We start from the raw sequence: 27,510 nt of genomic DNA on the forward strand, positions 1-27,510 counted from the left end.
CTGCATTTTTATCTGCGTAGAGTGCGAAGGTGGTGAAATGTGACTGAGAAGCATGGTGTTTTTGGGAGAGAATTGAAAAGGGGGGAAGTTGAAAAGGGGGAAGCCCACACTGTGAGGTATGCATATAGCGGGGTTGTTTATGCGGGGGATGCATATATAGACAACATGCATCATCATCTTTCTCATGAACAGGAGCGCTGTCAACTCTTCAAACATACAAAAAGTGACTTGTGGTTGAAAATCTCCAAGAACGCGGATTGAAGACCAGGATTGTTGAAAACTGTCTGGGATTTTTTAACTCACCGAGTCAGACGGCGACGACATCTAAACTCGCGACCGCAATCCAGCTTTGACGCGTTTACTTGCATCATCAGTGAACACCACCACCTCTGTGAGATTGGAGACAGTAGAACTCAACATCAGCGACATCAAACGGACATTTTACGAGAAATCCCCGAACCGATGCTCAAAATATCCATCGGCAGCACCTTACCATCACGGCAGTCCTAAGTAGGCTCTACAACCACCACAACCACCACCTGCCAAAAACAATGTCCACATCTGTTCAACTACACCCACCAGCCCTCACTTCCCCCGACCACCCAGTTGTCAACTCTCCACTCCCGCAACTCTTACAAACACCACACGGCCTTGCGCTGCTGGAGTTACAAGGGGCGATCAACCTCACCCAGTCAGAGTCTGGGGAGCTAATCCAGATAGGACAGTTGGTATGCCCTCCCTTCCCCCCACCCCCCCCTCCCTCCTTCCCTCCCTTTCGAATTACTAACAATCAATAGGTCTTTCCAGATTATGTAGAAGGGGAGACAACAGGGGAGGGCCCGTGGATAAAAAAGGTGTACATGTACATCGGGCAGCATCAGAAACTTTTCGGGGAGGTGAAGAAATTGGTTAATGCGTTGGCGGTGGTGAGGAAACGACAGCGGGATGGGGGGACAGGGGATGAGCTGGAGGTGGTGGAGATTGTAAAGTGGAAGTTGGTGTTTAGTGGGCGGCCTGAGCCGGTGACGAGCTCGGGGTTGGAGAGGGAGAGGGTCGAGGGGGGGAAGAATAAAGGGGGGTGATAGTAGAGTGGAGGGAGAAATGTTGAGGGGAGGGGGGTATGAACGTGGTAACTGTCGGTTTGTGTGGGCTGAACCTAAACATGGGGCGTCTGAAATGTACTCTCAAAGAACACGAGGAAATGGCGTAAAAGCTTATCTCTCAACAACAACAACTGGTCACTCCGATGGCTGCTGTGAATCACGACCGGCCTGGCCAGCAGGGAGGATAACTATCGCAACCCGCGCACATGTAGCTGGGTAGACCACAAAAGGAGGCGAGTTGACGTCAACATCGAAGCAAGCCTGTAGCATAGGGGGCAATTGGGCTGAGATAGTGTGAATATCATGACCAAATTTTACTTGTTACTATCTCAAACAGCCAAAGGCTTCGTCCTCCCCAACCCCTCCCTCCCATAATAATCCATCGGGTACGCACCACTTCCCCAATCCTCCCTCTCATTCAACGCCACAAGCGCCTCATACGGCGTCAGCAGCGGCCTAGGAAACGCATACCCCCAATCGATACTCAACCGTGGACAAGCAACCTGCACCCAGCACTCCACCTCCCCCTCCCCGCTCATCATCCCCAGCTTCCCAGGAAAAATCTCACTCAGCAACAAATTCACAAACGGAATCCCCATCTTTGTCAGCTTCTCCTCTATCAGAGACAACGTATGCGGGTTCCCCTGCCTCCCCAACGACCCGAGAATCAACCCCCACTTCTTGGCCGTTTTCGCCGTCTTAATCGCTTGCCTCCGCAAACCCTGCATCTCGTCGTGACCGTAGACTTCATGAGTGAGTTTCCTCGAGTAAGGGTCGTACCGGTAGGCCGGGATGGAAGGGTTGTGAATCATGATCGACTCGAGGTGAAAGTGCCCGTCACCGAGGTAAAGGATCAGATCTACCGGGTCGGTCGTGTACGTTGACAGGTTGGGGGAGGTGCACCCCAATATCTCACCCTTTGACAACGGGGCAATCTGAGGGACGATGATGTTGAACCCGGCTTTCTCGAGCGTGGACTTGACCCCGTGGATGGTGGCGTTGAATTGGATTGTGCCTACCAGAGCGATGGTTTTGCCGGGGGAGAAGTTACGCTCCAGCGAGGCGAGGAGGTGGGTCGTGTCGATGGAGATGTCGACAAAGACGTAGAGGGTCTTGATCTTGGTGACGTCTACCGGGATGAGGCAGGAGTGGGCGTAGTGGATTAGGAGGTCGCAGCCCATGGCGCGGGCGGTGTAGTCGTCTATGCAGCAGGCGCCGTACGTGACGTCGCCCATGATGAGAGTTTCGATGCCGGGGCAGAACTGGGTGAGGATGTCGGAGACGGTGGTGGCGAAGAGGAGGAGGCCTTCGGGCATTTGGAGGGCTACTCTTTTGGCCGAGAGGGAGCGGATGCGGTGGATGGTTTTGGGGATTTCAAAGGAGTAGTTTGAAGGGAGGAGGGAGATGGCGGACTTGAGGGCGGGGTCGTTGAGGATTTCGGGGGGGACTTGGTTGAGGAGTCTGGGGGCTCTCCTTGGTTGGGCCACTGAGGGGTGTTAGCATGGTGGGTTGTGAATAAGGGGTGGTGAGAATGTACCTTGGATAGCTCCGCTGTCTTCAATGGATGATGAAGCATTGCTTGAACTGTTCTTTGCGGCGGCCTCGGCGGCGGTACGTCTGCCGACGAATCGCTTCTTTGGCTGTTTGACTACATTTTGAGGTGGTGGTGGTTGACTGGCCTCGATATCGGCTGCGATGCCCACATCCACGAGGGCTCTGTCTTCCTCCATCGTGAACCTCGCTTTCAGTCTTCAGTCTTCAAGGAGGGGCGATGAGGGCCACTTTTTGATAAGATAAGACAGGAAGTGGAAAACAAAGAAGAAACTCCTGAGCAGATTCTCGCACAAAATAAAGGTGAAGTGAGAGTCTGGATGTTGACTTGAGGTCCTATGTGTTCTTTCGCAGACCTTTGTTATCAGAAATGGCTTTTGAGATAGCCTTCATGAAGATGAAGCGCACACATGGCATTCAGATGTAATGGCATGGATCAAAAGATGTTGTCCCTGAAAAGTGAGGCCCCACCCAAAAGGCCAGGCGGGGCTTGGCACAGTCCATTCACTCTGGCCCAGAGGTCCGCGATTCACTTTGGCAGAGTGGGGCGGTGAGGTGCTCCCGCCCAATTAGCGTCGGCAGAAAATGTGCCCTAAGAATTCACATCGCTGTGAGCACACAAAATCTTTCTCTTGTTTTCCCGTGTAGACCCGGAGTCCATCGTCAACAAACGTCGTTGCCAGCATCATCGCCAACATGAAGGTGAGCCACCATACCCATTTACGAATTCCTACAATCGATACGCAATTGCTGCCGCCTTCAACTTGCGATTTTGACGACTTTTCCGATCGGCGCTGACGATTTTCCCTCGATAGCTGAACATCTCCTACCCAGCCAACGGCTCTCAGAAGCTCATCGACATTGAAGATGAGCGCAAGCTCCGCCCCTTCCTCGAGTAAGTGGTCGAAGAGAAGGTTTCGACTCAAAAGGAAACAGCTAACTGATCAATTCTCACAGGAAGCGCGTATGTACCATCGAAATACCCGACATCTCTCTCGAATGAACCGAATTGCTGACCGACCGAATTAGATGGGCGCTGAGGTCCCTGCCGATTCCCTTGGCGATGAGTGGAAGGGCTATATCTTCCGCATCACTGGTGGCAACGACAAGCAGGGTTTCCCAATGAAGCAGGGTGTTATCGCCCCTACCCGTGTCCGCCTCCTCCTCTCCGACGGCCACTCCTGCTACCGCCCCCGCCGCACTGGTGAACGCAAGCGCAAGTCCGTTCGCGGCTGCATCGTCGGTGCCGATCTCTCCGTCCTCGCTGTCGCTATCGTCAAGCAGGGTGAGCAGGAGATCCCCGGTCTCACCGACACCGTTCACCCCAAGCGCCTCGGCCCCAAGCGTGCCACCAAGATCCGCCGCTTCTTCGGCCTCAGCAAGGATGACGATGTATGTGCTACCTTCTCGGTCATATCCGTCATCGCCTACCCTTGAGCTTTGAGGATTAGACATCCCAAATTTCGGGTAGAGTCTGAGTGCTAATATCTGTCGAAACTAGGTTCGCAAGTACGTCATTCGTCGCGAGGTCACCCCCAAGGGTGAGGGCAAGAAGACCTACACCAAGGCTCCCCGCATCCAGCGTCTCGTCACTCCCCAGCGCCTCCAGCACAAGCGTCACCGCATTGCGCTCAAGCGCCGCCAGGCTGAGAAGGTCAAGGATGAGGCCGTACGTATTTCGTACTCTAGGGATGATTTTGCAACATGTACTGACTATCAGCACAGAATGAGTATGCCGCTATCCTTGCCAAGCGTGTCACCGAGGCCAAGGCCGCCAAGGTTGATGCTCGCAAGCGCAGAGCTTCCTCCATGCGCAAGTAAAGAATGAGTGTTGTTCAATGGGTCTCTCGGGTTGCTTTGGGAAAATGGGTACGGCGTGCTGGCTGGCCGGCTCATCTGCGAACGTGTAAATGGCTTTAGAAACGGTCTTCACGAATGTCAGCATGAGTCTCTTTGAGAATCACCTCAACGGCGTTTTTGTTCCACCGGGAAGGCGTGTGGTTGAGCGACGGAAGAGAAACCATGAATACCCTTTTTGACTTGCTCATATAGACCCATGCAGCCAAAAATTGTGAAACTGTGATACCCTATGTTTTTGGTGATTCTTATCCCTGATGATGCAGCAGTCTACTATTGAGAGCTATGATATTTGGACGCTGCTCTGTTTCTGAATGCAGCATGGTTTCAAGAAATAGACGGCTTCTCGAAGGAAAGAAAAACAAGGATATGCGACCCTGCAGATCCATGAGTGCACGTAAGCAGGTTGTATTGAGCATAACCGCGGACTCTCTTGCCTGGCAGATCTCCTGGCTAGGTATAATTTCCGAAGGCGCTTTCTGTTGGGACTTTGGCGTCGGGGTGAACCCATTCATGCTGCCTGTGGTAGGTTCAGCCAACTTATGTCAGGCGTAAGCCAGGTGTGCTCTCCAAGTGCCAGTATGACATGTAGAATTTGTAAGCTTGATGGCCCGGCTTCTTAGAGGCAGACATGTGTGTCCCTTTGTTCGACATTTGGTTGTCGAGGGACACTAGCTGGGTGGCTTTGGGGGAATATGATGGAGGGAATTGTAAGTCGACATGTCATTAAGGCATATCTCGAAGCTTTACAATATCACATCGTGGACAACCAAAACGCTGAAAGATAGACATTACCTGCTCAAGGACAGGCAGCATGTCTCTCGAGATGGTCCATGCCTTGGATGAGAATAGAAATGCCTCTTTGACTATCTTACAAGGCTTGTTGGCTATTTCTTAAGGCTTTGATTCGACGTGTCTAGATAATTCTGTCCACGACGTAACATACAACTACCTCTCCACAATCCTACACCACCTTATCCATGTGATGGATGGCGTGAAAGGCAGCTGGGCTGGCTGGCTCCATTATCAAAGTGGGGGTTTTGGGACGCCCAGCTTGCCCCTCCACGTTTGCTGCTGGCAATGCATTTCCAGGCAGGTCCGCAGCAAAGAGTTTTCTGAGGGGGGCGGGGAAGGAGCAATCATATATATGACAGTGTGATTTATAAGAAATGAAAGATTTCCACCCGTGTAGCTTCAACTGAAGTGCTGCTGATTAGAAGTGCAGTATCGTGTATTGTAATACAGTGTACACTGTACCCAGCCTAGAAAAGCTCCGGACGTAGTGAGGTGGAAACAGAAGCTCCTGCCCCACCACAGAATTAACAGTCACCCGGCGGGCAGCAGTGGACCCGCGGGATCACTCCAAGCAGTACCTGACTGGCAGCTGCCGTCATTGGCTTCGACGCCTTTCACTGGTTGCTTCTGCTCTTTTCGACCTCAAATCCCAAATCCCCAAACCGAGACTTTCTCCCACTCGCAAAGTCACAACCCACTCCCATCAAACTGCGGCACGCCTGCAACTCACGGCGAGGGCAAAAAGACCATCTGCAACATCAGCAACTAGACAAGATACTTGACCGACTCCCTGTATTTCTCAAGGCGACCTGCACTCGTCTTTGGCCGTCCTCGGACCAGGTCTCTAGCATCGAGCAGCTGTCTTCCGCTGCTGCCCGTCGAATTGCATCCATCGGCCTTCAACCATCGGCCGGTCCATCACCCAACCACGACGCTGCTGCCGCGGCACTTTATTTATCACGACCCGACGACACCACACATCGATACCCCGCCACGACACTTGACGACTCCCATCATCGACTCGCCCACATCTTGAAAGCATCACCAGCTTCCGCCTCTTCCGCAAGGCTGCGGGCTTCGCGAACAAGGCTGCCGTCCGTTGGTGGGACGTGCGGGTAGTGGAGGGGGAGCGTCGATTTCCTTTTGCCCACGCGGCTTAGCCGCTCCGTCAAGATGGGCAAGATCACCAAAACTATGCAGTCTCGGCACAAGGAGACCTTGGTAAGCTTCAGTCGTGCTAGCTACCCCGCTGGCTGTGCCCCTCAGTCCAGATATGCTAACTTTGTGTGTGTGGTAGTCGCCGTGGCTCGAGAAATATGTCGAGGAGACAACCTCAACACCATTACCACTTCTGCCCAAGAAGCTTGGCGAGTTCCCAAGTAGATGGCCATTCCCGCGCGGAGACTTGTACCACTGGATCCCGCTGCTGAACCGCTTTGACAATATCTTGGAGGCTTTTTGCGCCACCCACGGCTTGAACGAAGGCTTCCAGACAAGGGATTTCACCTGCGAGCTTCTGTTGAACCAGGCGGCGCCGGTAGAGTACTGTGATGACCAGCCATGGAGCAAGGATCGTCTCGGCCAGCTTGGTTTCGGGGAGGATGGAGATTGCCAGCTAATCATCGCCATACTCAACTTTTCACAGATGCTCCTCCAGCACTGCGGAAACCGAAGCATATATGGGAGTAGCAGCCGTCTGAACGACTTGTTGAATACCACATCTCTCACTCTTGTTCGTGCCACTCTTGAGGTTTCCCTGGAGCTTGCTCAGCGGTATCATGCGTCTATGAAGCGCGTGACGCAGCCCTCTCGCCAAGTGAGCTCAGCCCTGCTTGCCAATCACTACAACATTGAGTTGGACCGCGTCAACCTGCTGGCTCAACCATTTGTCAAGACACCCGTGGCCCCTGTTGCTCGGTTCACCGATGTTCCACCTACCACCCCAGGCGCCCCCACGAGCAAGGCCAAGGACAAGACGTCAGGCGCCAGCTCCAGGAATGTGGCATCCATGTATGCCAACGATTTGGCTTCATTGGTGGTTCAAGGATCTACTGATGAAAGTCGGTGGAACGGCTGGGGCGATCTCAAGGTCGTCTATTATCCCAAGGCTGAAGGCACAAAGACCCCAGCGCCAGAGGCCCAATCGTCAGACCGTGCATCTTCGTCCACCATTCCACCAACTCCCACGCCTCTCCGACGCAGCGCCACCAGCGTCTCACAAACCCCCCGCTCGAACAGACCGTCAGGTCCTGATGACAGTCCCTCCAATAGGCACGGTAACGGGGACGATCATGCCCCCTCGGGGCCCAAGACACTCGAGATCCGTCAGACTGTGCTCAAGTCGACATCTATCTATGATCTCCTCAAGCAGTGCCCTGACGACATGCCCGCAGCTTCGAGATATGAGTTTTTGAACCGTCTGAGAATCGCAAAGGCGCTTCTTGGCTCAACCGAAGACAGACGCCAAGCCCTGGCTGTTCGTCTGTTGGCCATCACGAACCTTGCTTCCATCCACCACGAGCAAACCTTTATCGAAAAGGTCCTGAAACAGGACAACGATGAGCCTCGGAAATACCAGTTGGTGTACCAGCTTGCCGAGTTGATTCACCCTTCAGTCGACGGTGCAGAGGACACCCCCTTGTGGCTACAGGCCATTGCGCTCGGGACACTGGAGGGCATCGTTGGCATCCAAGCCAAGTATCAAGACATCGTGTCCGCTCTGAATGCGAACGTTAATCACGGCGTTCTCATGTATGTGGTTCGCAAGGCTGTTGCCAGCATGAAGCAGGACGACCCCGACATGGACAACGGCAAGGTTACGGATGCTGACAAGTGGCGTTCGAAACTGTTTGGTCTGGCTCTCCACATGATTGTGTCGCAGCGGATTGGCCCCGAGATGACCTCCAACGGACTGCTGGAGGTGCTGATTGAAATTCTCAAGCTCCGCACCAAAACGGCACAGCTCAACTGGAGCATGGTTGTGGCTTTCCTCGACACGATCGTCTACAACTACACGGTGGCGTTCCCGGCACTCAGCAACGCCTCGGGCCTCGACGCCATTGCCGACCTTATCATCCACGTTGTCCATTCATCCAAAGAGCTGGCAGAAAAGGGACTAGGGACCAAGCCCGAATTCCACGCGCAGCTGGTCGACTATGGAATTCCCTTCTATCATCAGCAGACGGTGAAATGGCTGCTTAAGTTCCTCCATCACATTCTGCAGAGCCCGCTCTCGTTCGGTGCCAATACAGACCGCTTGTTGAGAAACCTGGTCGACAACTCCAAGTTGCTGGTCAGTCTCCGTACCGTCATTGAAGAGCCGCGTCTCTATGGCTCTGTGGTTTGGACAAACGCAGTCACGCTCTTGAGCGACTTCCTCAACAATGACCCCACCAGCTTTGCGGCCCTTTCAGAGTCGGGTATGGTACAGAGCTTCTTGAGCACCCTCACAGGTGAGAAGGTTGGCCTTCCTCAACCAGAGGGCTCGCCAAGACCTGAGGAGAACCCGGAGGAAGCAGCATCGCCCGCTTACTCGAACGACTCGCTGCTGCTTGATAGTGCTGATAGCCGTCCGCATCCACCCACAGAAGACATGATGAACGAGTCTCGGGAGCGTCCCCTTGCCCACGGCGTCCTTGCGTCCAACGATGCCATCAATATCATTCCCCAGGTCTTGAACTCTATCTCCCTCAACAATGCCGGTATGAAGATGGTGGTGTCGTCAAGGTCCTTTGATCACTTTCTGGAAATTTTCTTCAGCCCCGAACACGTCCAGATCATGTCGAGGTCTGACCTTGATCTTGCCGCCAACATTGGCTCAAGCTTCGACGAGCTTGCCCGTCATCATCCTCGCTTGCGTCCAACGATCTCTAACTCCGTCCTCGATCTGACAGCCAAGGTCGTTCATCTCGCCAACGACAAGGCAAAAGGAAAAGGCTTGGGGGCGCGTGGCTGGGGTGCAAACCTCTTGGTTGAAGACTCGGAAAAGAATATCTATGCCGCAGATAAGTCGCTGCTTGCCAAGGCAGGCACGCCGTTCTCATCTGGATCCAAGGAGAAAGGAAAAGATGTGAGCGATGATGCTGATGTCGAGATGGTGGATGCGGCCGGCGAATCTCCAGAGTGGGCTCCAGAGGCGACGAAGCGTTCGGAAGAGGTGCATCACGAGGTTACACCATACATCTGGGCGCTTTGTTCATTCCTGAGCGCTCTGTTTGCTAGCAACACCAACCTCAAACAGGCCTACGTCAAGAACGGGGGTGTCGAACTCTTACTCAATCTCTCCGAGTCTCCGGCCCTCCCAGAAGGCTTTGATAAGACGACGGCTTCGCGTATGCTCTCGCAAGTGCTTTCACACCTCATAGAGTGCTGCCCGGTTTTGGGGATCCCCTCTCTTCTCAACCGAATCGATGACACAATCGGGGTGCTTCAGCCACTCATGACCAGAGATGATTCGGAACCATTCTTCGCGCCATTCGTGTCAGGAGTCTCACTATCGAACGACAAGGGCGAGTGGGATCCGGAGCTGGTTCGTAGAGTGGCCAGTGGCAATGATATCATCAAGGCCATTGTTCGCTTGCAGAGCTTGGTCAAGACTTCGTACCAGTCCTTCCCATACGCCGCGAGACTGGGCTCGATTGTCATCCCGCCGTGCAATACTTATGATCTGTATGACAAGCTGATCAAGTCACTTGGAGCACTGCTACGCGACGCCGTGACGGAAGACTTGGCCATCAGGACACTGGTTCCGAAGCGCTGGACAGAGAGTCTTACCTCTCCAGACGGTGCTGAGCTATCAGTTGCCAAGCTCACGGTTGCCAACAGTGTCACTGCTACTGAGACTGCACCTGCTGCTCCGCAGGCCTCTGGCACCGAGGCCTCAGCCCAGCCCTCGGAACCCACGAAGTTAACCGCAGAGAAACAAGAGGTGCAGCAGTGGTTTCACAAGCAGAATTTCAACACCATCCACGATCTTTTGAGTTCATTGCACCGCAATGTTCTCCCGTTCTTTCAGACGATGAGCAAAGTGTTGTTGCCCAGACGATTCGACAACTTCAGCCGCTCCAATCAGTTGACAATTGCAGAAACCTTGGCCACCACAGTTCTGGAGCAGCTCAGATTTGTCCAAGATAAGCTGGATCAAGACAAGCTGGCTGGACTAGACTTCCAGCACTTCGCCACCACGTTCCAGTCCTTGCATGACATGTTAATTGATGTAACTCGGCAGACGGAGCGTCAAGGAACTGCCCTGCTTCTACCCGTCCTTATCGCCTTCAAGGAGAATGGCGGTATTGACCTGTTGAGCAGCATGCTCGAGAAGTTTGCTGATGATATCTGCAGTGTCCCAGCTGACTCGACTGCTCGTGAGGAGTCACCAAAGGTGCGGCAAGCAACGATGGGGATGAAGAGGATCCTGGACATTTACCACATCATTGTTAGCGGCAAGAATGTCACCGAGTCCCTCACCTCCACCAGCCTTCCCAAGGCTGCAGAGCGGAACCGCGAGTTTGGACATCAGCTCGTCGTGGAGTTGAGGGTGGCCATTCTGCCTGTGGTGCGCAAACTGTGGGAGTCTCAACTGGCGGAGAAGGTCGAGACGGTCGTCTTGAGTAAGATGATTGATATACTTCAAACGATTGCCGCTGCCGATTCTGAGTCCAACGCATACCGCAGGTCTGACAAGACAGGTCCGCCCCCAGTGTTTAAGGATCGGAAGCGTGTGTCGTTCAACTGGGAGGGTGAAGCCAATGTCAACGTCAAGAAACTTATCGACAAGGGGAACGACGAGGAGCTCAGCCGGGAGGCCATCTACCGCGCGAACGGAAAGCTCGAGGATGCCATGGAATACTGTAGGGCGTTCGATCCTGCGAACAGCAGCAAGGGATGGGCTTTCAAGCGGAACCCTATCCCAGAAGAGGATGCATACAAGGAGCCGCCTCCGCCTCCGAAGCCAGAACAAGCACAACCCGACCAAATTCCGGTGGTTTCCCAGCCAGTTGTGCCTTTGGGAGCAGAGCCAATGGCACTGGATCCCATGCCGGGGATCAACAGCCTCATCCATGATGCTATCGGTGAAGCCGATTCGGGAGATCACTCGTCTGATGAGTCCAACGACACCAGTAATGAGAGCTCAAGCCAGCATTCCGCACAGGAGGCCCCTTCTACGACGGCTGCGCCCACACAACAGGCACCGACCTCGTCATCGGTCGCCGCTGTACCGCCGAATCCCCCTTCGGTTACGAAGGAGGACTTGGACGACGAGCGCGCGCGACTGGCCAACGATCTAATTGACCGGTGCTTAGACGTCATCAGAGCTCATCCTGACTCTGTCTTTGAGATCTCGGACTTGATTCAGAACATGATCCTCAAGACAGACAACGAACAAAAGCGGACCGAGGTCGGCGAAATTCTTGCCAACGCCCTGCTGTCGCTCCATGCGAATGATGAGGCTGACAAGAAGGCCAACGGTGGGACCATTGCGGCCTATTCTCATCTTTTGTCACTGTTGCTGCAGAACAGCTCCTTCTTTAAATCCACGCTGCCGACGTTGAGGCAATACATTGAAGAATATCTCAGTTTTCTCCAAGTTCCTTCGAACTCTGGCGAGGAGCTGCCTCCGTGGATGCCATATGTGCTCCTGGTCTTCGAGACGCTCTTGATTGACGAGGAGCAGCTTCCCGATATTAAGTGGAAGCCGCCTGCCAAAGAGGAGGACCCAGTTGAGGAGCCTGTCTGGGCTACCAAGGTTCCCACAATACCGCTCAAGGAGCGTTCTGGTTTGCTCTCAGCGGTCTTGGAGATCCTCCCGCGCATCGGCAAGGAAGAGGCACTTGCTGTCTCCGTGCTGCGGATTCTTGTCATTCTCACCAGGGACCATGGGATGGCCAAGACGGTGGGCGAGAAGAGAAATCTGCAGCGCCTGTTTGTCATGGCAAAGCAGTTGTGTGCTGGCGGCTCGGGTCCTCTCAACCGGTCACGCATCACGGACTACATCATGACAATCCTCCGTCACATAGTAGAAGACGAAGACATCATCCGCCAAGTGATGCAGAATGAGATTCGCCAGTTCCTCTCGTCAAGCTCGAGAAGCGGCCGAAACTACGACGCCCAGACGTTCCTCAAACACCTTTCGCATGTCGCTCTTCGGTCGCCCAAGTTGTTTGTGGAAACCACTGGTCAGCTCGTGAAGCTAGTCAAGTGGTCGGTCCCTGAGGCCAGGGAGTCTTCCTCACGTTCCAACTACCAGATCGTTCTCAAGCCAGCGCCGGCTGCAGAAGAGGAAGCCAAGCCAAAGGACAGTTCAGTCGAGCCCACGGTTCAGGCGACTGAGGATCTGAGCATCAACGATGTGAAGCCGTCGACAGAGTCTGCCGACAAGGAGATGACAGACGCGCCCAAGACTCCGCTCGACATCAAGCGTCCTGTTCTTGAAAACCCAGATGGCGTGGTTCATTTCTTGCTTTGCGAGCTTCTCAATTACCGAGAGGTTGATGACAAGGAGGTCCCGGCTGTGCCAGCCAAGGAAGCCAGCAAGACTGATAACAAGACTGCAGGCGAGACATCAAGTGCGGAGGAAGATGCCACACCGGCTCCCGCAGACGAAGAGGTTCCCGAGCCGAAGAAGGACGAAAAGAAGTCTTCCAAGCCGACCTTCAAGGCAGAGGATCACCCCATCTTCATCTACCGGTGCTTCCTCCTCAGCTGCCTGACAGAACTTCTACAGAGCTATACGCGTGCCAAGGTGGAATTCATCAACTTCAAGCGTAGTGCGCCGATGCAAACCAACACCCCCATCAAGCCTAGATCGAGCGTACTTAATTATCTGCTCAATGACCTGCTTTCTCCAGGTTCGGCCAGCTTGGCAGCAGAGACGCCGGTGGCTAAGAAGAAGTCTTCGACATCTGCTCAGGCGCAGAGCGTGCTTGTGGCTCTTGTGGCTCGTACCGGCGAGAAGCCGTATGACCGACACCGTGGCAATTGGGAGTATGATGACGAGCCCGATCTTCTGTTTGTACGTCGATTTGTTCTCGACACGGTTCTTCGTGCTTACAAGGACGCTTCCACTCCTGGGGAGTCGTTCGATGTGCGCTATCCCCGGATGATTGCGCTGGCCGAGTTGATGAGCCACATGATCGGGGAAAAGGACAAAGACGCCAACTCGAGGGGCGCAAGTCAGGATCAGGGACTCACCAGATCTTATGCTCAAATCAAGCGGTTGATGTATGAGAAGGGATACCTTGCCACATTGACAGCATCCATCGCCGACATCGACCTCACCTATCCCGATGTGAAGCGCACCATCAAACATATTCTCCGCGTGCTGCGGTCTTTGACAAAGACTGCATCGGCCCTGAGTGAGCTGGACATAATTCCTGCCACCGCGACGGGTGACCAACCGGAGGACGACTTTGCGTCTGCGTCATCCCTTTCCGACATGGACGACGAGCGCGAGGAAACCCCCGACCTCTACCGCAACTCCACACTCGGCATGCTCGAGCCCGGACGGGAGGATGATTATTACTCGGATGAAGAGGAAGATGGTATATTCTCCAATTTTGCTGCTCAAATAGACGAACTGTTACTAATGGGGGTAGATGACGACGAAATGTACGACGAAGAGGTCTACGAGGATGAGTTGGACTATGGTGACGAGATGTCCCAAGATGAGGAGGATAACCCTAGCGACGAGGACGAAGAAGAGCTTGGCGAAATGGGCGAAGTCGAGGGTCTTCCTGGTGACCCTGGCGTTGTCGAAGTCATCATGGGTGAAGACGACGACGAAGATGAGGATATGGACGAGGATGACGAAGACGATAGCGACGAGGATGATGAAGACGAGGTCGGCTCTGAAGACATGGAGGATGTCGAAGACCAAGTCGAGATCATGGACGAGGAAGGAAATCCCATTGGCGACGATGGTGATGATGGTTGGGAGAGTGAGACGGACGAGGAGGATGAAGAGGGTGAGGAAGAACTTGACTATGAGGCAGAAGCCCAGAACCTTCACAACGCCCAAATGATGCAAGAGCTCGCGGAACTGGAGTCTATCACCCGCCGTCGCTTCGAGCTTAGGGGCCTTGCTGCTGCCGGCGATGCCGATGAGCTTGATGGCGAGGACATCCACGAGTTTGACGACGAACACTACATGGACGATGGTGGTCCTGAAGATGACGGTATGAGTTTTGTTCGGGTGACTGAGTCAAGATATGGATTGCTAACTGGGTTTTCAGAAGAAGAGGAAGAGGAAGAGGTTGACGACGACATGTATTACGAACAGGGACATCCCCATGATGATTTCCTCCCTGGCAATATTTCCGGTAGTCTCGGATGGGACTTGGCCGTTGAGCCTCACCACCGCGTCCGAGGCGGGTTCAGTCGAAGAAACCCGTTCCCCGCTCCATTTGGGGTTGGAGATCTGCGGCACATGGGATCCTCCGGTAGGCTCTCTGATTTCTTTATTCGTCTGCGGCAACAAGTTGGCGCAACCCTTCAACGCCTCGATGATTTGCAAGCAACTTTGGACAGTGTTGAAATCAGCGTTGATGGGGGCAACGAAGGCTCAGAGGACTTGTCACAGGCTCTCAGGACAGCATCACAAAAATTACTTGAGCGCCAACCAGCTGAACACCGTGCTAACGCCATTCCAGACTTTAGAAATTACTTTGGCAATACGAGCCGCGCTCCTCCCGCAGTACTTGACAGTCAGAGGAACCCGCTGTTGCTTCCCAGCCATAGATCTGGCCGAGATCAGTCTCCTCGTCACTCCGACCGGCAGTCTCTTCCGTGGAGCTCTCTCGGGTTACCCGAATCCTTTAGAGCCATGGCTACTCCTGACGGCCCCCTTGCCGTTATCCACACCTTGGTCCAGAATATGCCCATTCCCCACGGTGCCGGGCCCGCACTTAGCCTTCAATTGACCTCAGAAGGACCTCATGGCGAAATCCGTCAAGTTAGCATCCCTTTGGATGCAGTTACTGGCAATCGTGTTGGTCGCTGGGAGCCTCGGCGCGATGTGTACCAGGAGCCCGCTCAAGCCGTCCAGTTCGTAGCGGCCCGCACTAATGATCGGTGGAAGGAAGAAGCCGGTATGATCTTTGGTCCTGCTCATCACGACAAGGTGTCCATCCTTATGGTGGGTGTTCTCGGCACCCTTGCGCCAGCCGCTATCCAGCAACTCAAGGAGCAGAAGGCTCGCGACGAGGAAAAGAAACAGAAGGAGGAGGCAGAACGCAAGAAGCGTGAAGAGGCCCTCAAGGAGTACGAGGCCCAGAAGGCTGAACAGCAAGCGGCCAAGGAGAAGAAGGAGGCCGAGGAAGAAGCAGAGCGCCAGCGCCAGGCCCAAGAACTCGCCGCTGCCGAGACTGCACGAGCAGTAGCCGAAGCTGCAGAGACGAACCGCGAGCAACAAGCCCAAGAAGAGCCCCAAGCAATGGAAGGTGTCGAGTCTAACAACGCCGCCCCCGAAGCTGCCCAGCAACCCGCCGCGGCTCCTACCGAGCGCATCATTACGACCATTCGTAACGGCGAGACGGTGGATGTGACCGACCTGGGAATCGACCCCGACTATCTCGCTGCGCTTCCCGAAGAGTTCAGAGAGGAGGTGATTGCGCAGACATTGACCACTCGACGATCCGAGGCCCGTCAACAAGCTCCTCCCGAGGGTGAAAATAGAGAGGCATTCCAGGAGTTCCTTGAAGCACTGCCCTCGGAGCTCCGGGACGAGATTGTTCAGCAAGAACGTCAAGAGCGCCGGCGCCGCGAGCGTGATGAGGCACGTCGCCAGAACAACAATGATCCTGCCCGACGACTTGCAGAGGCTGCCGAAATGGACGCCGCGAGTATCCTGCTGACGTTCCCTCCAGCCTTGCGCGAGCAAGTCTTGTTGGAACAGGGTGAGGACATAATGGATCAGTTGCCACCCGACTTGGCAGCCCAAGCACGCGCTTTGGCTCAGCAAAGCAGCCAGCAATATCGCGGCCCACCGCCTAATGCTCGCGCCGTGGCCGGAAGACAGGTCCTCGCCGAGCCAGCTGCTGTCAACGACGGTAAGCCCCAGCGCCGCACCATTGTGCAGATGCTTGACAAGGCCGGCGTTGCCACGCTTCTCCGACTCATGTTCATTACCCAGCATGGGTCCATCCGCAACTACTTGTTCGACGTATTCTCGTGTGTCTGCGAGAACCGACAAAACCGTCTGGAGGTTATCTCGACTCTGCTTCAGATTCTTCAGGATGGCAGCACGGATATGGATGCGGTTGAGCGCAGCTTTGGTCAGCTCTCCCTTCGGGCAAAGCAGGCCAAAGAGAAGGATGCCACCAAGACGCCCCAGAGTCTGAAGCGTACCTTCACCAACATCAGCACTCATAATCACCATCTCACCAACAACTCGGAAGTCTCGCCCCTTTTGATCGTACAGCAGTGTCTCGATCTTCTTCAGGATCTTGCTACAAAGAACGCTCACATCCCGTCTCTCTTCCTCACAGAACACGAGACCGTGGCGTCCACACTCAAGCGAAACCTCAGTCGCAAGGGTAAGGGCAAGGATGTCAACCTAAAGGCTCAGAAGTACGCGATCAACTGTCTCCTGGCTCTTCTTGATCGCAGCTTGGTTATGGAGAGCAGCGCTGTCATGCAGCTCCTCGCCGACTTGTTGAACAAGGTCACATACCCGCTTCAAGCACTCGAGCGGCGACGCAAAGAGGCTGAAGCGGAAGCCAAAAAGAAGGAAGAGGAGGCCAAGAAAAAAGAGGAGGAGAGGGCCAAGGGCGAGACTTCTGAGCCTGCTGTCGAACATGCCAACACAGAAGCTGTCAATATGGCCAATGTTCAAGCTCCTCCTGCTGCGGCTGCGGCTCCATCTGGCGATCAGCCCACCCAGGAAGACGCCCAGAAGGATGCCCAGGATAAGGAGACCAAGGAGACAAAGGAGACCAAGCCAGAGGAGAAGAAGGTGCGCCAGCTGACGCCCCCATATATCCCAGACCACAACTTGAAGCTGGTTGTCAATATCTTTGTGGCCCGCGAATGCAGCTCGAAGACATTCCAAAACACCATCTCAACCATCAAGAACCTTTCCAACATTCCCGGTGCCAAGAAGGTCTTTGGCGAGGAACTCGTGCGCCAGGCTAGAGTTCTTAGCGAGAACATCGTGTCAGACCTCAACGACCTCCTCCCATACATTCTCAAGGCTGAGTCCGGCACTGAGATTCAGGGCGTCGCCCTGGCCAAGTTCTCTCCTGGTGCTTCGGAGCAGAACAAGCTGTTGCGTGTTCTTACTGCCCTGGACCATTTGTTTGACAGCAAGGGTAAGGGCAAGAAGGAAGAGGGCGCATCTGAGGCCGAGGATAGCAAGGAGGGCACCAAGGAAGACCTCCTTGGTTCCTTGTATTGGAACCCAACCTTTGGTACTATGTGGGACAAGCTGAGCGCCTGCCTGAGCGCCATTCGACAGCGCGAGAACATGCTTAATGTGGCAACGATTTTGCTGCCGCTGATCGAGTCCCTGATGGTTGTTTGCAAGAACACCACTCTTGGTGACGCACCTTCGGTCCAGCACAAGGAGCTGCTCTTGTCCAGCCCGCCCCCTGAGAACCGTATTGCGGGTCTTTTCTTCAGCTTTACTGAAGAGCATCGCCGGATCTTGAACGAACTTGTCCGACACAACCCCAAGCTGATGTCGGGCACCTTCTCGCTCCTGGTCAAGAACCCCAAGGTTCTCGAGTTCGACAACAAGCGCAACTACTTCAACCGTAGCGTGCACTCCAAGACCGGTACCCAGCAGACTCGGCCTCAGTATAACCCTCTTCAGTTGTCAGTTCGCCGTGAGCACGTCTTCCACGACTCTTTCAAGTCTCTGTACTTCAAGACTGGAGACGAAATGAAGTTTGGAAAGCTCAACATTCGCTTCCACGGCGAAGAGGGTGTTGACGCTGGCGGTGTCACTCGCGAGTGGTTCCAAGTGCTCGCCCGCCAAATGTTTGACCCCAACTACGCCCTGTTCATTCCCGTGTCTTCTGACCGCACCACATTTCACCCGAACCAGCTCAGCAGTATCAATGAGGAGCATCTGATGTTCTTTAAGTTTATTGGTCGGATCATTGGCAAGGCCCTTTACGAGGGCAGACTTTTGGACTGCTACTTCAGCCGCGCGGTCTACAAGCGCATTCTCGGCAAGCCTGTGTCCGTCAAGGACATGGAGTCGTTTGATCCAAACTACTACAAGTCTCTTGTCTGGATCCTGGAGAACGACATTACTGACATCATCACCGAGACCTTCTCGGTCGAGGACGATGAGTTTGGTGTGACCAAGACTGTGGACCTCATTCCAGATGGCCGCAACATCCCTGTCACTGAGGAAAACAAGAGCGAATACGTCCGCTTGATTGTGGAGCACAAGCTGCTTACGTCGGTTAAGGACCAGATGGAGCATTTCTTGAAGGGTATGTGAATCCTGCTATGTGTGTTTTGGGGTATGGCTTTGACTAACATTTGGCTTCTAGGCTTCCATGACATCATTCCCGAGGAGCTGATTGCCATCTTCAACGAGCAGGAGCTGGAGCTTCTCATTTCCGGTCTCCCCGATATCGATGTGGATGACTGGAAGAGCAACACCGAGTACCACAATTACACTGCGGCCTCGCAGCAGATTCAGTGGTTCTGGCGCGCCATCCGCTCATTTGACAAGGAGGAGCGGGCCAAGCTTCTTCAGTTCGTCACCGGTACTTCCAAGGTGCCGCTCAACGGCTTCAAGGAGCTGGAAGGCATGAACGGAGTGAGCCGTTTCAACATTCACCGTGATTATGGCAACAAGGACCGTTTGCCCAGCTCTCACACGTGCTTCAACCGTAAGTTGTGCCTTATTCAATCAAGACTAGAATAAAATGACTGACTTTTTTTGGTCTCTAGAACTCGATCTTCCCGAGTACGAGAGCTACGACACGCTCCGCAGCCAAATTCTCAAGGCTATCACGGCTGGTAGCGATTATTTTGGCTTTGCTTGATCATTTTGGGGCACGAATTTTGCTATGGAGAGAGAATATGAAGAGGAGAAGAATAAAGAAAAAGCGGGAAAAGCGGGAATATTTGCTTATAAGAGAAGGATGGAGAAAAGGAAATTGGTCATCTTGTTGAGAATAGGGCAAGGAGATGGTTGCGAAAAGGGAGGCAAAGCAGAGAGTAGGGGGTTTCTGCCTGTCGGTGCAAGCGTCAAAGATATCCTGTGTATTGCTTTTTATTTAGTTTGGGGTGGCGAGTGGGCTATTAGGAAGGAGGAAGGAGTTTTGTAACTGTTTTTGTTTTATTTTGTTTGTTTGTTTTTTCATGTAAAGGGGCACTCTCAGATTGCGGTGGTATAGGCTTAAGAGGGTTGGTTGGTGGAAGATGGGGAGGTGGATGCGGCTCGTGCAGGGGTCCGTGGATGCTTTTCTGTCTGGGTAGTAGGGGAAGTAGTGAATAGAGAGGTTGCCTTATGGTTATGACTTTGTGATTTGGTGATGTGTGTGGATGATGCTTGAATACTCAAACTTCAGATTGTAGCATAAACGTGAGCTAGGTTTTTTACATGTGGTGCCTTGAGCAGGATGGAGAACACCAGCTCGGTTGGCAATATCTGTTGACTTTTTTTGGGTGTAATTACTGCATCCTTATGAGGATAATGATAATTATCATGAAGATTCCCTGCCTTGGTGTGTTCAAGTGTATGTGTGTGGTTGCGAGAAAAGGATTAGCATACATAGGTAAAGATATAATCGTATTATCGAGTCACGTTAACATTTATCACCCTGACCAAACCATGAAAATGCCCACCTGATAGATTATTGTGCATGCGACCCAGATACGAGCTATACCAATCGTTTACGCTGCAACCAGCAGCGGCCTGGGTTCAGCAAAGCCTCCTCCCTCGGCCTCATGCAGTGCCTCGAGTCCACTGCATAAGAAAAGCCCCCCCGCCCAACGGATATCTATGTTCGAAACACGACAGTAGTCTCGTTTTCTCGTTTTTGTTTTGTCTATTCCTTGCGTCGTCGTTGCAACGTTGCCACGCGGACCTACCTACCTACCTCAACCAACAACTCATGATGGTCGACAAGATCATGTAAGTAGCCCGTCCATTTTTTTTCTCTTCTCACTCCGGCTACCTACCGAACATTCCCCCCCCCCCTCTTTCGCTTCATCATCACCCCGAACCTACTTCTTTAAAGCAGGCATACCCCATCTTGTCTCCTCGGTTCAAATTACCGAAGATAAATCAACAAATGCAAATCCAGACCGCTTCCCCCCGCGCCTCACCCCCCCAAAGAGCCGCCGCCTTACACAAAGAATAAAGCAAGACAAATATCCCCATCTTCCGTGCGGAAGCCTACTTTTGCCCTGCCTGGATCCATGTTTGAATGACGTAGTAGGTCCCTTGTTAACAAGATTTTGGTTGAAGGGTAGGAGTCTCAGCTACGTGGCAGAGAGACAATCAAAACATGGTTTATCGAAAATAATAAGTAATCCTGGTATAGCTGAATACCTGGTAGAAAGAAAGAAAACTGTTCGTGTTGTAAGAAAATGCGGGCGGGTGCAGGTAGGGCGTGTTCGGTAAGGCAGGAAGGTATAGGTAGCTCTGCGGCGGTGGTGGTGGTTGTGGTTGTGGTTGTGGTGGTCGCCACCCCCTTTCAACCCCACACACACATCTACCACGCTTGTTTACCCATTGGGGGAGGGTTGTGGTTCCCAAAAATAGAATACTGTGTTTTTCAGCAAAAGTCAACAACAACAAAACGTAGAATGGTCTTGCAACAAGGAAAAAGCGCCGCCGCATGACGACGGTGTTTCGAACAACGGTGATCACGAGGCCGTGGTGGTGGTGGGTGGCATAACACCATCATCCCCAGTTTCGATATGGCCGAGGAAACAAGGGCTGGATGAATCGACAGCTCGGCTCTTGAGTGTGCAAATGCCCCGATAAGGGTTAATCCCAGACCACCCCCTACGAGTCTGGGGGAGGCGTAAATTCTTGGTGAGACACCAGGTGATTGAACGAAGAGGTAAGAAACAGTTGTTCGACAATGAAAAAAAATATGGAAGGGCTCGGGTGTTGTTGTGTGACCCTCGAGCCAGGATTGTTTGCCAATATCTCGTTGTTGTGACCCTTGGTTTACGGAGTAGGCAGGTGGGTGGTGTTCCTGGCTGGCAAGGCCGAAAAGGGAGAGATATCGGTGGGAGAAATTTGTTATAAAAGACCTGGTTGATGTGGTCAGCTGTCTAAAAGTCGTGATTAGCTGGCTGATTGTGAAGTTGTCATCTGATAGAATAGGTAAGCTAAACTAAACTGAAACAGAAGAGAGAACGGGTGCTGTCAGGATGGCCACCATACAGAGGGATGAGGCTGCCAAGAGGGCGGACTCATGATAGGGTATGGCGAGCTCGACGAAAATGCTGTCGACGGGTGCAATGCAATACGGGAATCTGAGTCGCCCTCGGCTGCAACCAGATCTCAATTTGGACAGACTCTCTCTTGTCCCAAGGACCAAGATCGGCGATTTCTGCCCCTCTGGCGGGCGCGAGATCTGTAGAAGGCTCCCAGTTACAAGGCCAAGAAATGATCCAGAGAACATTGGACGAAGGTGCTACCACAGCATTGTATCACCAGGTCCGTGCCAGACCGGCCGAGCAATAACAATGACTCTCCCATTTGGACGCATGGGGGGCTCCTGGCATGTCAAGAACAGGAGTGTGAAACATGGCCTTCGTCCGTTTGGGAACAATTGGTGTAGTCAGTGCAGTGCAGTTTTGAAGGCACCCTATCGGGGCCATCACTCAGCAATCCGCGGCGACGTGATGCAGTATATGCGATATATGCGAGGTGAGCTGACTATGACCCGCCAACTTGGTTCCATATGATTCCGTGATTCTTACCCAACTCCGGGAGAAAGAAAAGAAAAAAAAGACGGTTCGCTGGTCGAGACTGTCGACCCTTTGATGCAACGTGAGTGGTTGCGAGATTCAAGGTTCGGTGCGGAGCAGAAAACGGGGACCCACCTTCTGGGAGAACAGGGATCCAAAAGTGGTCACGGCATCTGCCGGGGGTCACGACGGTCCACCAGATCGATCTCACTCTCGTGACCCTGGGTTTGGGATTTCATGGGGGAACGCTGCTCTCACAGACTGGAATCACTTGTCATATTTGCCTCCAGTCGAATTGGGAATCTCAGTCAGCAAAGCTCAGTTCGAGAGAGCTCCGTGATGTCCGGTGAGTGCTGGAGCCTACGAGGTGGGCTTGCGGCAACACACGACGTCTATCGTGTCAGATAGGGTAGTGTCCATTGGGGTGGTCTTCAGCTCGTTACCTAGCCACTCTCATCTTGATATTTTCCCACCAAGACCCATCGATAGGACGGAGTGGACGGAACTGTACCGTCAATATAGGACATGGCTGATGCACAGGTGTTGCTTCTTGGTGCCCGCTCAGGCCGGTGCCCGTTTGCGCACGCCCTGCAGTAGTGCTGCACCTATAGTGCTATCTCCGGCCCCCAGCGTGGCACGGCCGACTGCCAACTGCTTCTCTTATCCTTCAAGAGATCATCGCGCCTCGACGTTCTAGAGGTTCTAGAGCTTCTCTGCCCTCCGCACGCCGTCTATCCGTAGTCTCACTTCCTCGGTGTGGCAAAGTGAGACGAAAAACCGGGACCTGAGCTGAAGATCCGCCAAAGAGACGAGAGGCTGTCGATATCGAGCCTCCCCCTTTCCCTCGGGATGTGCCTCATCGTGGTTGGCTCCTCCGCCGTCAGCTTTTCTCCTGCGCGACATGTGCGAACAGGGCGGCCGGGCCCTAATCTGCATTTTTCTTGAATGTGGCGTCACGGAATGGAAGGCCATTTATTTGTCCAGTTCTTGATGAGCGGCCGAGAGTCGGTAAGCCACCGAAGTGGCAGCTCTTCCATAGGTGTCCAGGGCCGCATCCGCTGGCAATTCCCTTCAGCCGATGGCTTGTTGTTGTCTAGTAGAGGTGCCCCTTTTCCCCTCTCCCCGTTGCCCCTATCTTTGCTGTAGCCAAGCAGATGTCGACATCAAAAGTCACCTTCTGGAAACAAACTGGCACTCGGTGGGAAAAGATGGTAGGATAGGAAGACAGCGCCCGGACCATCCCTTACGAAATTGGGGCTGCCAAGACAGGCACACATACCCGCCATGGCGCGCCGCTTCCCCTGTAGCCCCTCACCCCCTCACCCAACCCCAGCTGTGCAATGCACAGCACCAGCACTAAAACGGCATGTAGGTTCTTGCTGTAGCGGTGCCCGGGCCTGTGTCAAGCCTTTCCAGCACGGATACAACCCGTCCCATCCAATCCAATTCAATTCAATCCATCCCATCCATTCCTCTGGCTTCTGCTTCTGCTTCGGCTTCTGCTTCTGCTTCTGCTTCTGCTTCTGCGTCTGCTTCTACTTCCATCCTCCTTCCATCTCTCCTCCACCTCACCTCGGTCCTAAGTCCCGACCCTAATCAACATCACCCGAGAATCACGCAAGCCTCCAGACAGTATAGGTTTTGTTTGCATTGGTGGTCCCCCGGATCGTCTCCAGTGCCTGAGTCTCTACCAATCAGCCGACATCGACAAGACCACGGTCCCATCGCTTGAGCTCCGAGTCTTTGCGCCACCACGAACAAGACAAAAAAGACGTCTCTCTCCTCCTGCCCACCCCCCCTCTCTCTCCCACTCTTAGCCCGACGTGAACCTGCCGTCTTTTTTTTTTCTCGACAGGTAGATTGGTTTTTTGGTTGTTTTTTTTGCTTGGTTTTTTATACTCGGCCGCCACCCTCCCACAACGGCTGCCTTACCAAACTGTCCGTCTACGCTGTCCTACCTACCACCGCTCCGGTCCCCGCTAGCCACTGAGCTACGAGCTACGACACACGTCTGACGATCCAAATCCATTGCCGAAGAACGTTGACCTCTCCGCTTCTTCTTTTTCTCGCGGAGCAGCCCGTCAAGTGTGTTTCGGCGGCGCGTGCTCTCCAGGAGCTGGTGTCGGAAAGCGGGTCCAAGCAAGCTATCCAGGAGCTACGGCAGTGCGGCAAGGAACAGGGAATCCTCCCCAAATCCGTCGGCAAAGCTATTATCGACAGATCGCCCAGCGCGCGATTTGCCCACTCGACAACCCATTGACATCTCCCAGGAAGCTATGAGGTAGGCCCGAAGCACTCTCCCCGACCCAATTGCACGCCCGCCGGACGCTGTTGATGCTGCGAGCTGCACATTGCACATTTGCACGTCCAAGACGACGGAAAGACCCGCACCGGCATATCGAGCACATGCGCCGGTCCCTGTTTCGGGCGGGTCCTTTTTCTGGAGTCCTCTCCCAGGGTTTTCCATTTGTCGCGCCGAGTTCGCGATGTTGCCCGATGTCGCTTGCGCCCTCAAGTTGCTGACGCCTATTTATATGAGATATAGGGCAGATGGCCGCGGCTATTGATCGAGCGCCGAGGAATCATTTGGACGAAGGGTCTGAGGACTCGATGGGCGCGAGGACGATACCAATCATTGCGCCTACCATCCAGATGTCTGCACCCTCTCCGGGCGAGCCCATGGACATCACCACCCCTACGAACTCCTCCGCACCCCAATCTGCCACCAAGAGCCCCGATAGCGACGTGAATGCCAGCGGCGGCAACGCCAGTAACGAGTCGAACGAGCGTCTACAGCCCATCCAGGCCCAGATCAACAGCAATCACCACAACCATCAAGCTTCCTCCGAGAACAACATCATCATGCCGGCCCCCGTAGCCGCAGCCCCGGCTGTCCACCAGCCCAAGATTGTTCAGACAGCCTTCATTCACAAGCTTTACAAGTATGGTGCCTCGCCAATCCACTCGTACGGCCATGGACGGATACTAAATCATGTGATAGCATGCTGGAAGACAAGACGATCCAGCACCTCATTTCTTGGACCCAGAGCTCCGAGAGCTTCGTGATGCAGCCCTCACATGAGTTTTCCAAAGTACTAGCGTATGTTGACTTGAACAGCCGCCAATTGCATTTTCTGACGAGTGTACAGGCAATATTTCAAGCACACCAATATCTCTTCATTTGTGCGGCAGCTCAACATGTACGGCTTCCATAAGGGTAAGCATTCGGCTGTTCTATTTTTATCCAGTGAGATAGAGTGTTGATAATGGCATAGTGAGTGACGTGTTTGCTCATGGGACTCCCGACTCGACCATGTGGGAGTTTAAGCATGGGAACGGCAACTTCAAGCGGGGAGACCTGGTTGGTCTGCGGGAAATCAAGCGCCGGGCCTCGCGACATGCACTGGTTCACAGAGAGTACAGCAACCAGAAGCCACCGCCATCTCAGCCTGGCACTCCGGCCGAGCCAATGCCTCCCATGCAAGAAGGCGGCGACCCCAGGGTGAACAGCATCGAGCACACTCTCTACGACCTCAGTGCTCGTCTTCAGCGCCAGGAAGAAAACTCGCAGTTCATGCAGATCAAGAACCAGGCCATCATGGACACGGTAAGCCGGCTGCTGCAGTTTAATCAAGACCTGTCACGCGCCGTGATGGCCCTTTCGCCGAGCCTTGATAACCCGATACACCGGGACGGTAAGTGCTGGCTGCATCTCGGAGCTTTTTTTGGTACCAGTATAGCCTAATATTTTCCGTTTTTAGTATCATCACTGCAGATCGAGGTGCAGCGGCAAATGGAGATATTCCGCAGCCTCGAGGAACCCCACGAGCCGTTGTTCGCCAGCACCCGTCCCTACTTTGCCAACATCGAAAACGCGCCCGTCTCGCCTCGCCAGCTGCCCCAGGACGATCCCCGCAGGTCTAATCTCGCAGTCCCCCAGCCCCGAGGCCCAAATTATTACCATGACCACCGCCCCGCGGTGCCGTCTGGGTTGTCGGTGAGCACCCGGAGACCATATGGTTCGATAGGAGGAAATTCCACAGGCCAATCTTCGCCGTCTTCCAATCGGGCCCCTGCTCCGCCGCCACCGCCCGGGCCACACCACCTGTCAAATCCCGATCTGCATCCCGGTGCTCTGGGTCGAAGGCACACCTCGGCTGATATCCGTGCTCATGGTTGGCAACCCCAACCACCTCCCCCGTTTTCCGGACCACCTTCGTCCCAATGGCCATCGTCACCCAGCCGGCTCCCACCACCCCCCGAGAGCCAGCATCTCAGGGATACCTTTTCTCACTATTCTCTGCAACCCTCGTCCCAACCTCATTCCCGTCCAGCCACTCCCCCAGCGCCCCCATTTTCCAATGGAAACCCACCTGCCGCCGACACGTTTAACAACTGGTCCTGGAACTCTGCCAATCGGGAGAATAAGAACCTGTCGGTGAGGGATCACTCGGCGCCGCCGACGAGACGGGGAAGCATGGCTCATATTTTGAACCCGACTGACACGGCTGAGAGGGAGGATGAGGACATGGACCCCCGGGGTGATGACGACCGAAAGAGGAAGAGGCTGCAGTGATTTTTTCCTCCAACGTCTGGTATTGTTTTCGAACAAAAATCTGCTTTACATCTTTGATTGCATACAACAAAAACATTACTTAATTTCTGTTTTTTTCTTCTGAATTATTTCTTGGGTAACAAAAAAGCATTTATTACTATGAAGATACCTATTTTTGGGGAGGGGGAAGAGGGGGGGGAGTAATAGGATTGGTGGTGGTTTGGATTTCTTCATCTTCTTTCGCTGGAAAATGTTGTTTTATTTCTCAGAAAAGGTGGGGAGGCGGCCAAATTTGTTTGTTTGTTTGTTTGGGTGGTGGTGGTGGTGGTGGTTTGTTGGGGATATCTTGTTGTTGGATGTTATGTACGAGTTTTTGTACTTATAGATCCGCGATACCCTTTGGGGCTGTTGTTCTCTTTTGGGTGTTTTCTCCACCAGGTGTGTCTGATTGGATTAGAACACCTGGTGGAGGAATCGCCTGAAGAGAAGAGCAGCTGCAAGGGGTATCGTGGATCTATATTTGTGTTGTAAGCTTTGTACGATCTGGGGGGATGGGGAGATAGTTGAGAGTTGAGAGTTGTGTTCAATTGGATTTAGGGTTTGGTTGATGGTGGTTTGTGTTTTTTGATGTTTGCTTTGATAATGGTGTACCGGTTGGCCGGTTGGTGTGTTTGGGAAGTAGGGGGTGGGTTGTGTTGTGTTGTAGGATTGGGCGTTGTGGCGTGCTTGAGTTTAATAACATATATATATCTATATGTC

The 27,510-nt window shown here is 53.6% G+C and overlaps 5 protein-coding genes across 5 annotated transcripts; 4 read left to right on the plus strand and 1 right to left on the minus strand.

The window, feature by feature from the left end:
• Positions 1-551: 551 nt before the first annotated feature.
• On the plus strand, positions 552-816 carry QC764_307615 (uncharacterized protein; the record flags this gene model as incomplete). Its single annotated transcript, XM_062945869.1, has 2 exons — positions 552-728; positions 808-816. 2 exons carry the CDS (start codon positions 552-554, stop codon positions 814-816), a joined length of 186 nt encoding a protein of 61 aa, XP_062801906.1.
• A 603-nt stretch (positions 817-1,419) lies between these two features.
• On the minus strand, positions 1,420-3,062 carry DPH1 (Diphthamide biosynthesis protein 1). Its single transcript, XM_062945870.1, has 2 exons — positions 2,641-3,062; positions 1,420-2,589 (listed from the first exon to the last, which is right to left on the minus strand). Exons 1-2 carry the CDS (start codon positions 2,831-2,833, stop codon positions 1,433-1,435), a joined length of 1,350 nt encoding a protein of 449 aa, XP_062801907.1. The 5' UTR covers positions 2,834-3,062; the 3' UTR covers positions 1,420-1,432.
• An 82-nt stretch (positions 3,063-3,144) lies between these two features.
• RPS6 (40S ribosomal protein S6) lies at positions 3,145-4,787 on the plus strand. Its single transcript, XM_062945871.1, has 6 exons — positions 3,145-3,356; positions 3,470-3,549; positions 3,612-3,618; positions 3,684-4,046; positions 4,156-4,323; positions 4,380-4,787. Exons 1-6 carry the CDS (start codon positions 3,351-3,353, stop codon positions 4,473-4,475), a joined length of 720 nt encoding a protein of 239 aa, XP_062801908.1. The 5' UTR covers positions 3,145-3,350; the 3' UTR covers positions 4,476-4,787.
• A 1,111-nt stretch (positions 4,788-5,898) lies between these two features.
• On the plus strand, positions 5,899-19,986 carry TOM1 (E3 ubiquitin-protein ligase tom1). The gene is made up of 4 exons (XM_062945872.1): positions 5,899-6,527; positions 6,604-18,745; positions 18,806-19,150; positions 19,212-19,986. Exons 1-4 carry the CDS (start codon positions 6,480-6,482, stop codon positions 19,304-19,306), a joined length of 12,630 nt encoding a protein of 4,209 aa, XP_062801909.1. The 5' UTR covers positions 5,899-6,479; the 3' UTR covers positions 19,307-19,986.
• Positions 19,987-23,630: 3,644 nt separating this feature from the next.
• SFL1 (Flocculation suppression protein) lies at positions 23,631-27,428 on the plus strand. Its single transcript, XM_062945873.1, has 5 exons — positions 23,631-25,138; positions 25,198-25,296; positions 25,346-25,413; positions 25,472-25,891; positions 25,958-27,428. Exons 1-5 carry the CDS (start codon positions 24,747-24,749, stop codon positions 26,770-26,772), a joined length of 1,794 nt encoding a protein of 597 aa, XP_062801910.1. The 5' UTR covers positions 23,631-24,746; the 3' UTR covers positions 26,773-27,428.
• The last annotated feature ends 82 nt before the right edge of the window (positions 27,429-27,510 follow it).

The sequence above is a fragment of the Podospora pseudoanserina genome, chromosome 3 (genome assembly GCF_035222485.1).
Source record: "Podospora pseudoanserina strain CBS 124.78 chromosome 3, whole genome shotgun sequence".
In the NCBI taxonomy this organism is placed as follows: domain Eukaryota; kingdom Fungi; phylum Ascomycota; class Sordariomycetes; order Sordariales; family Podosporaceae; genus Podospora; species Podospora pseudoanserina.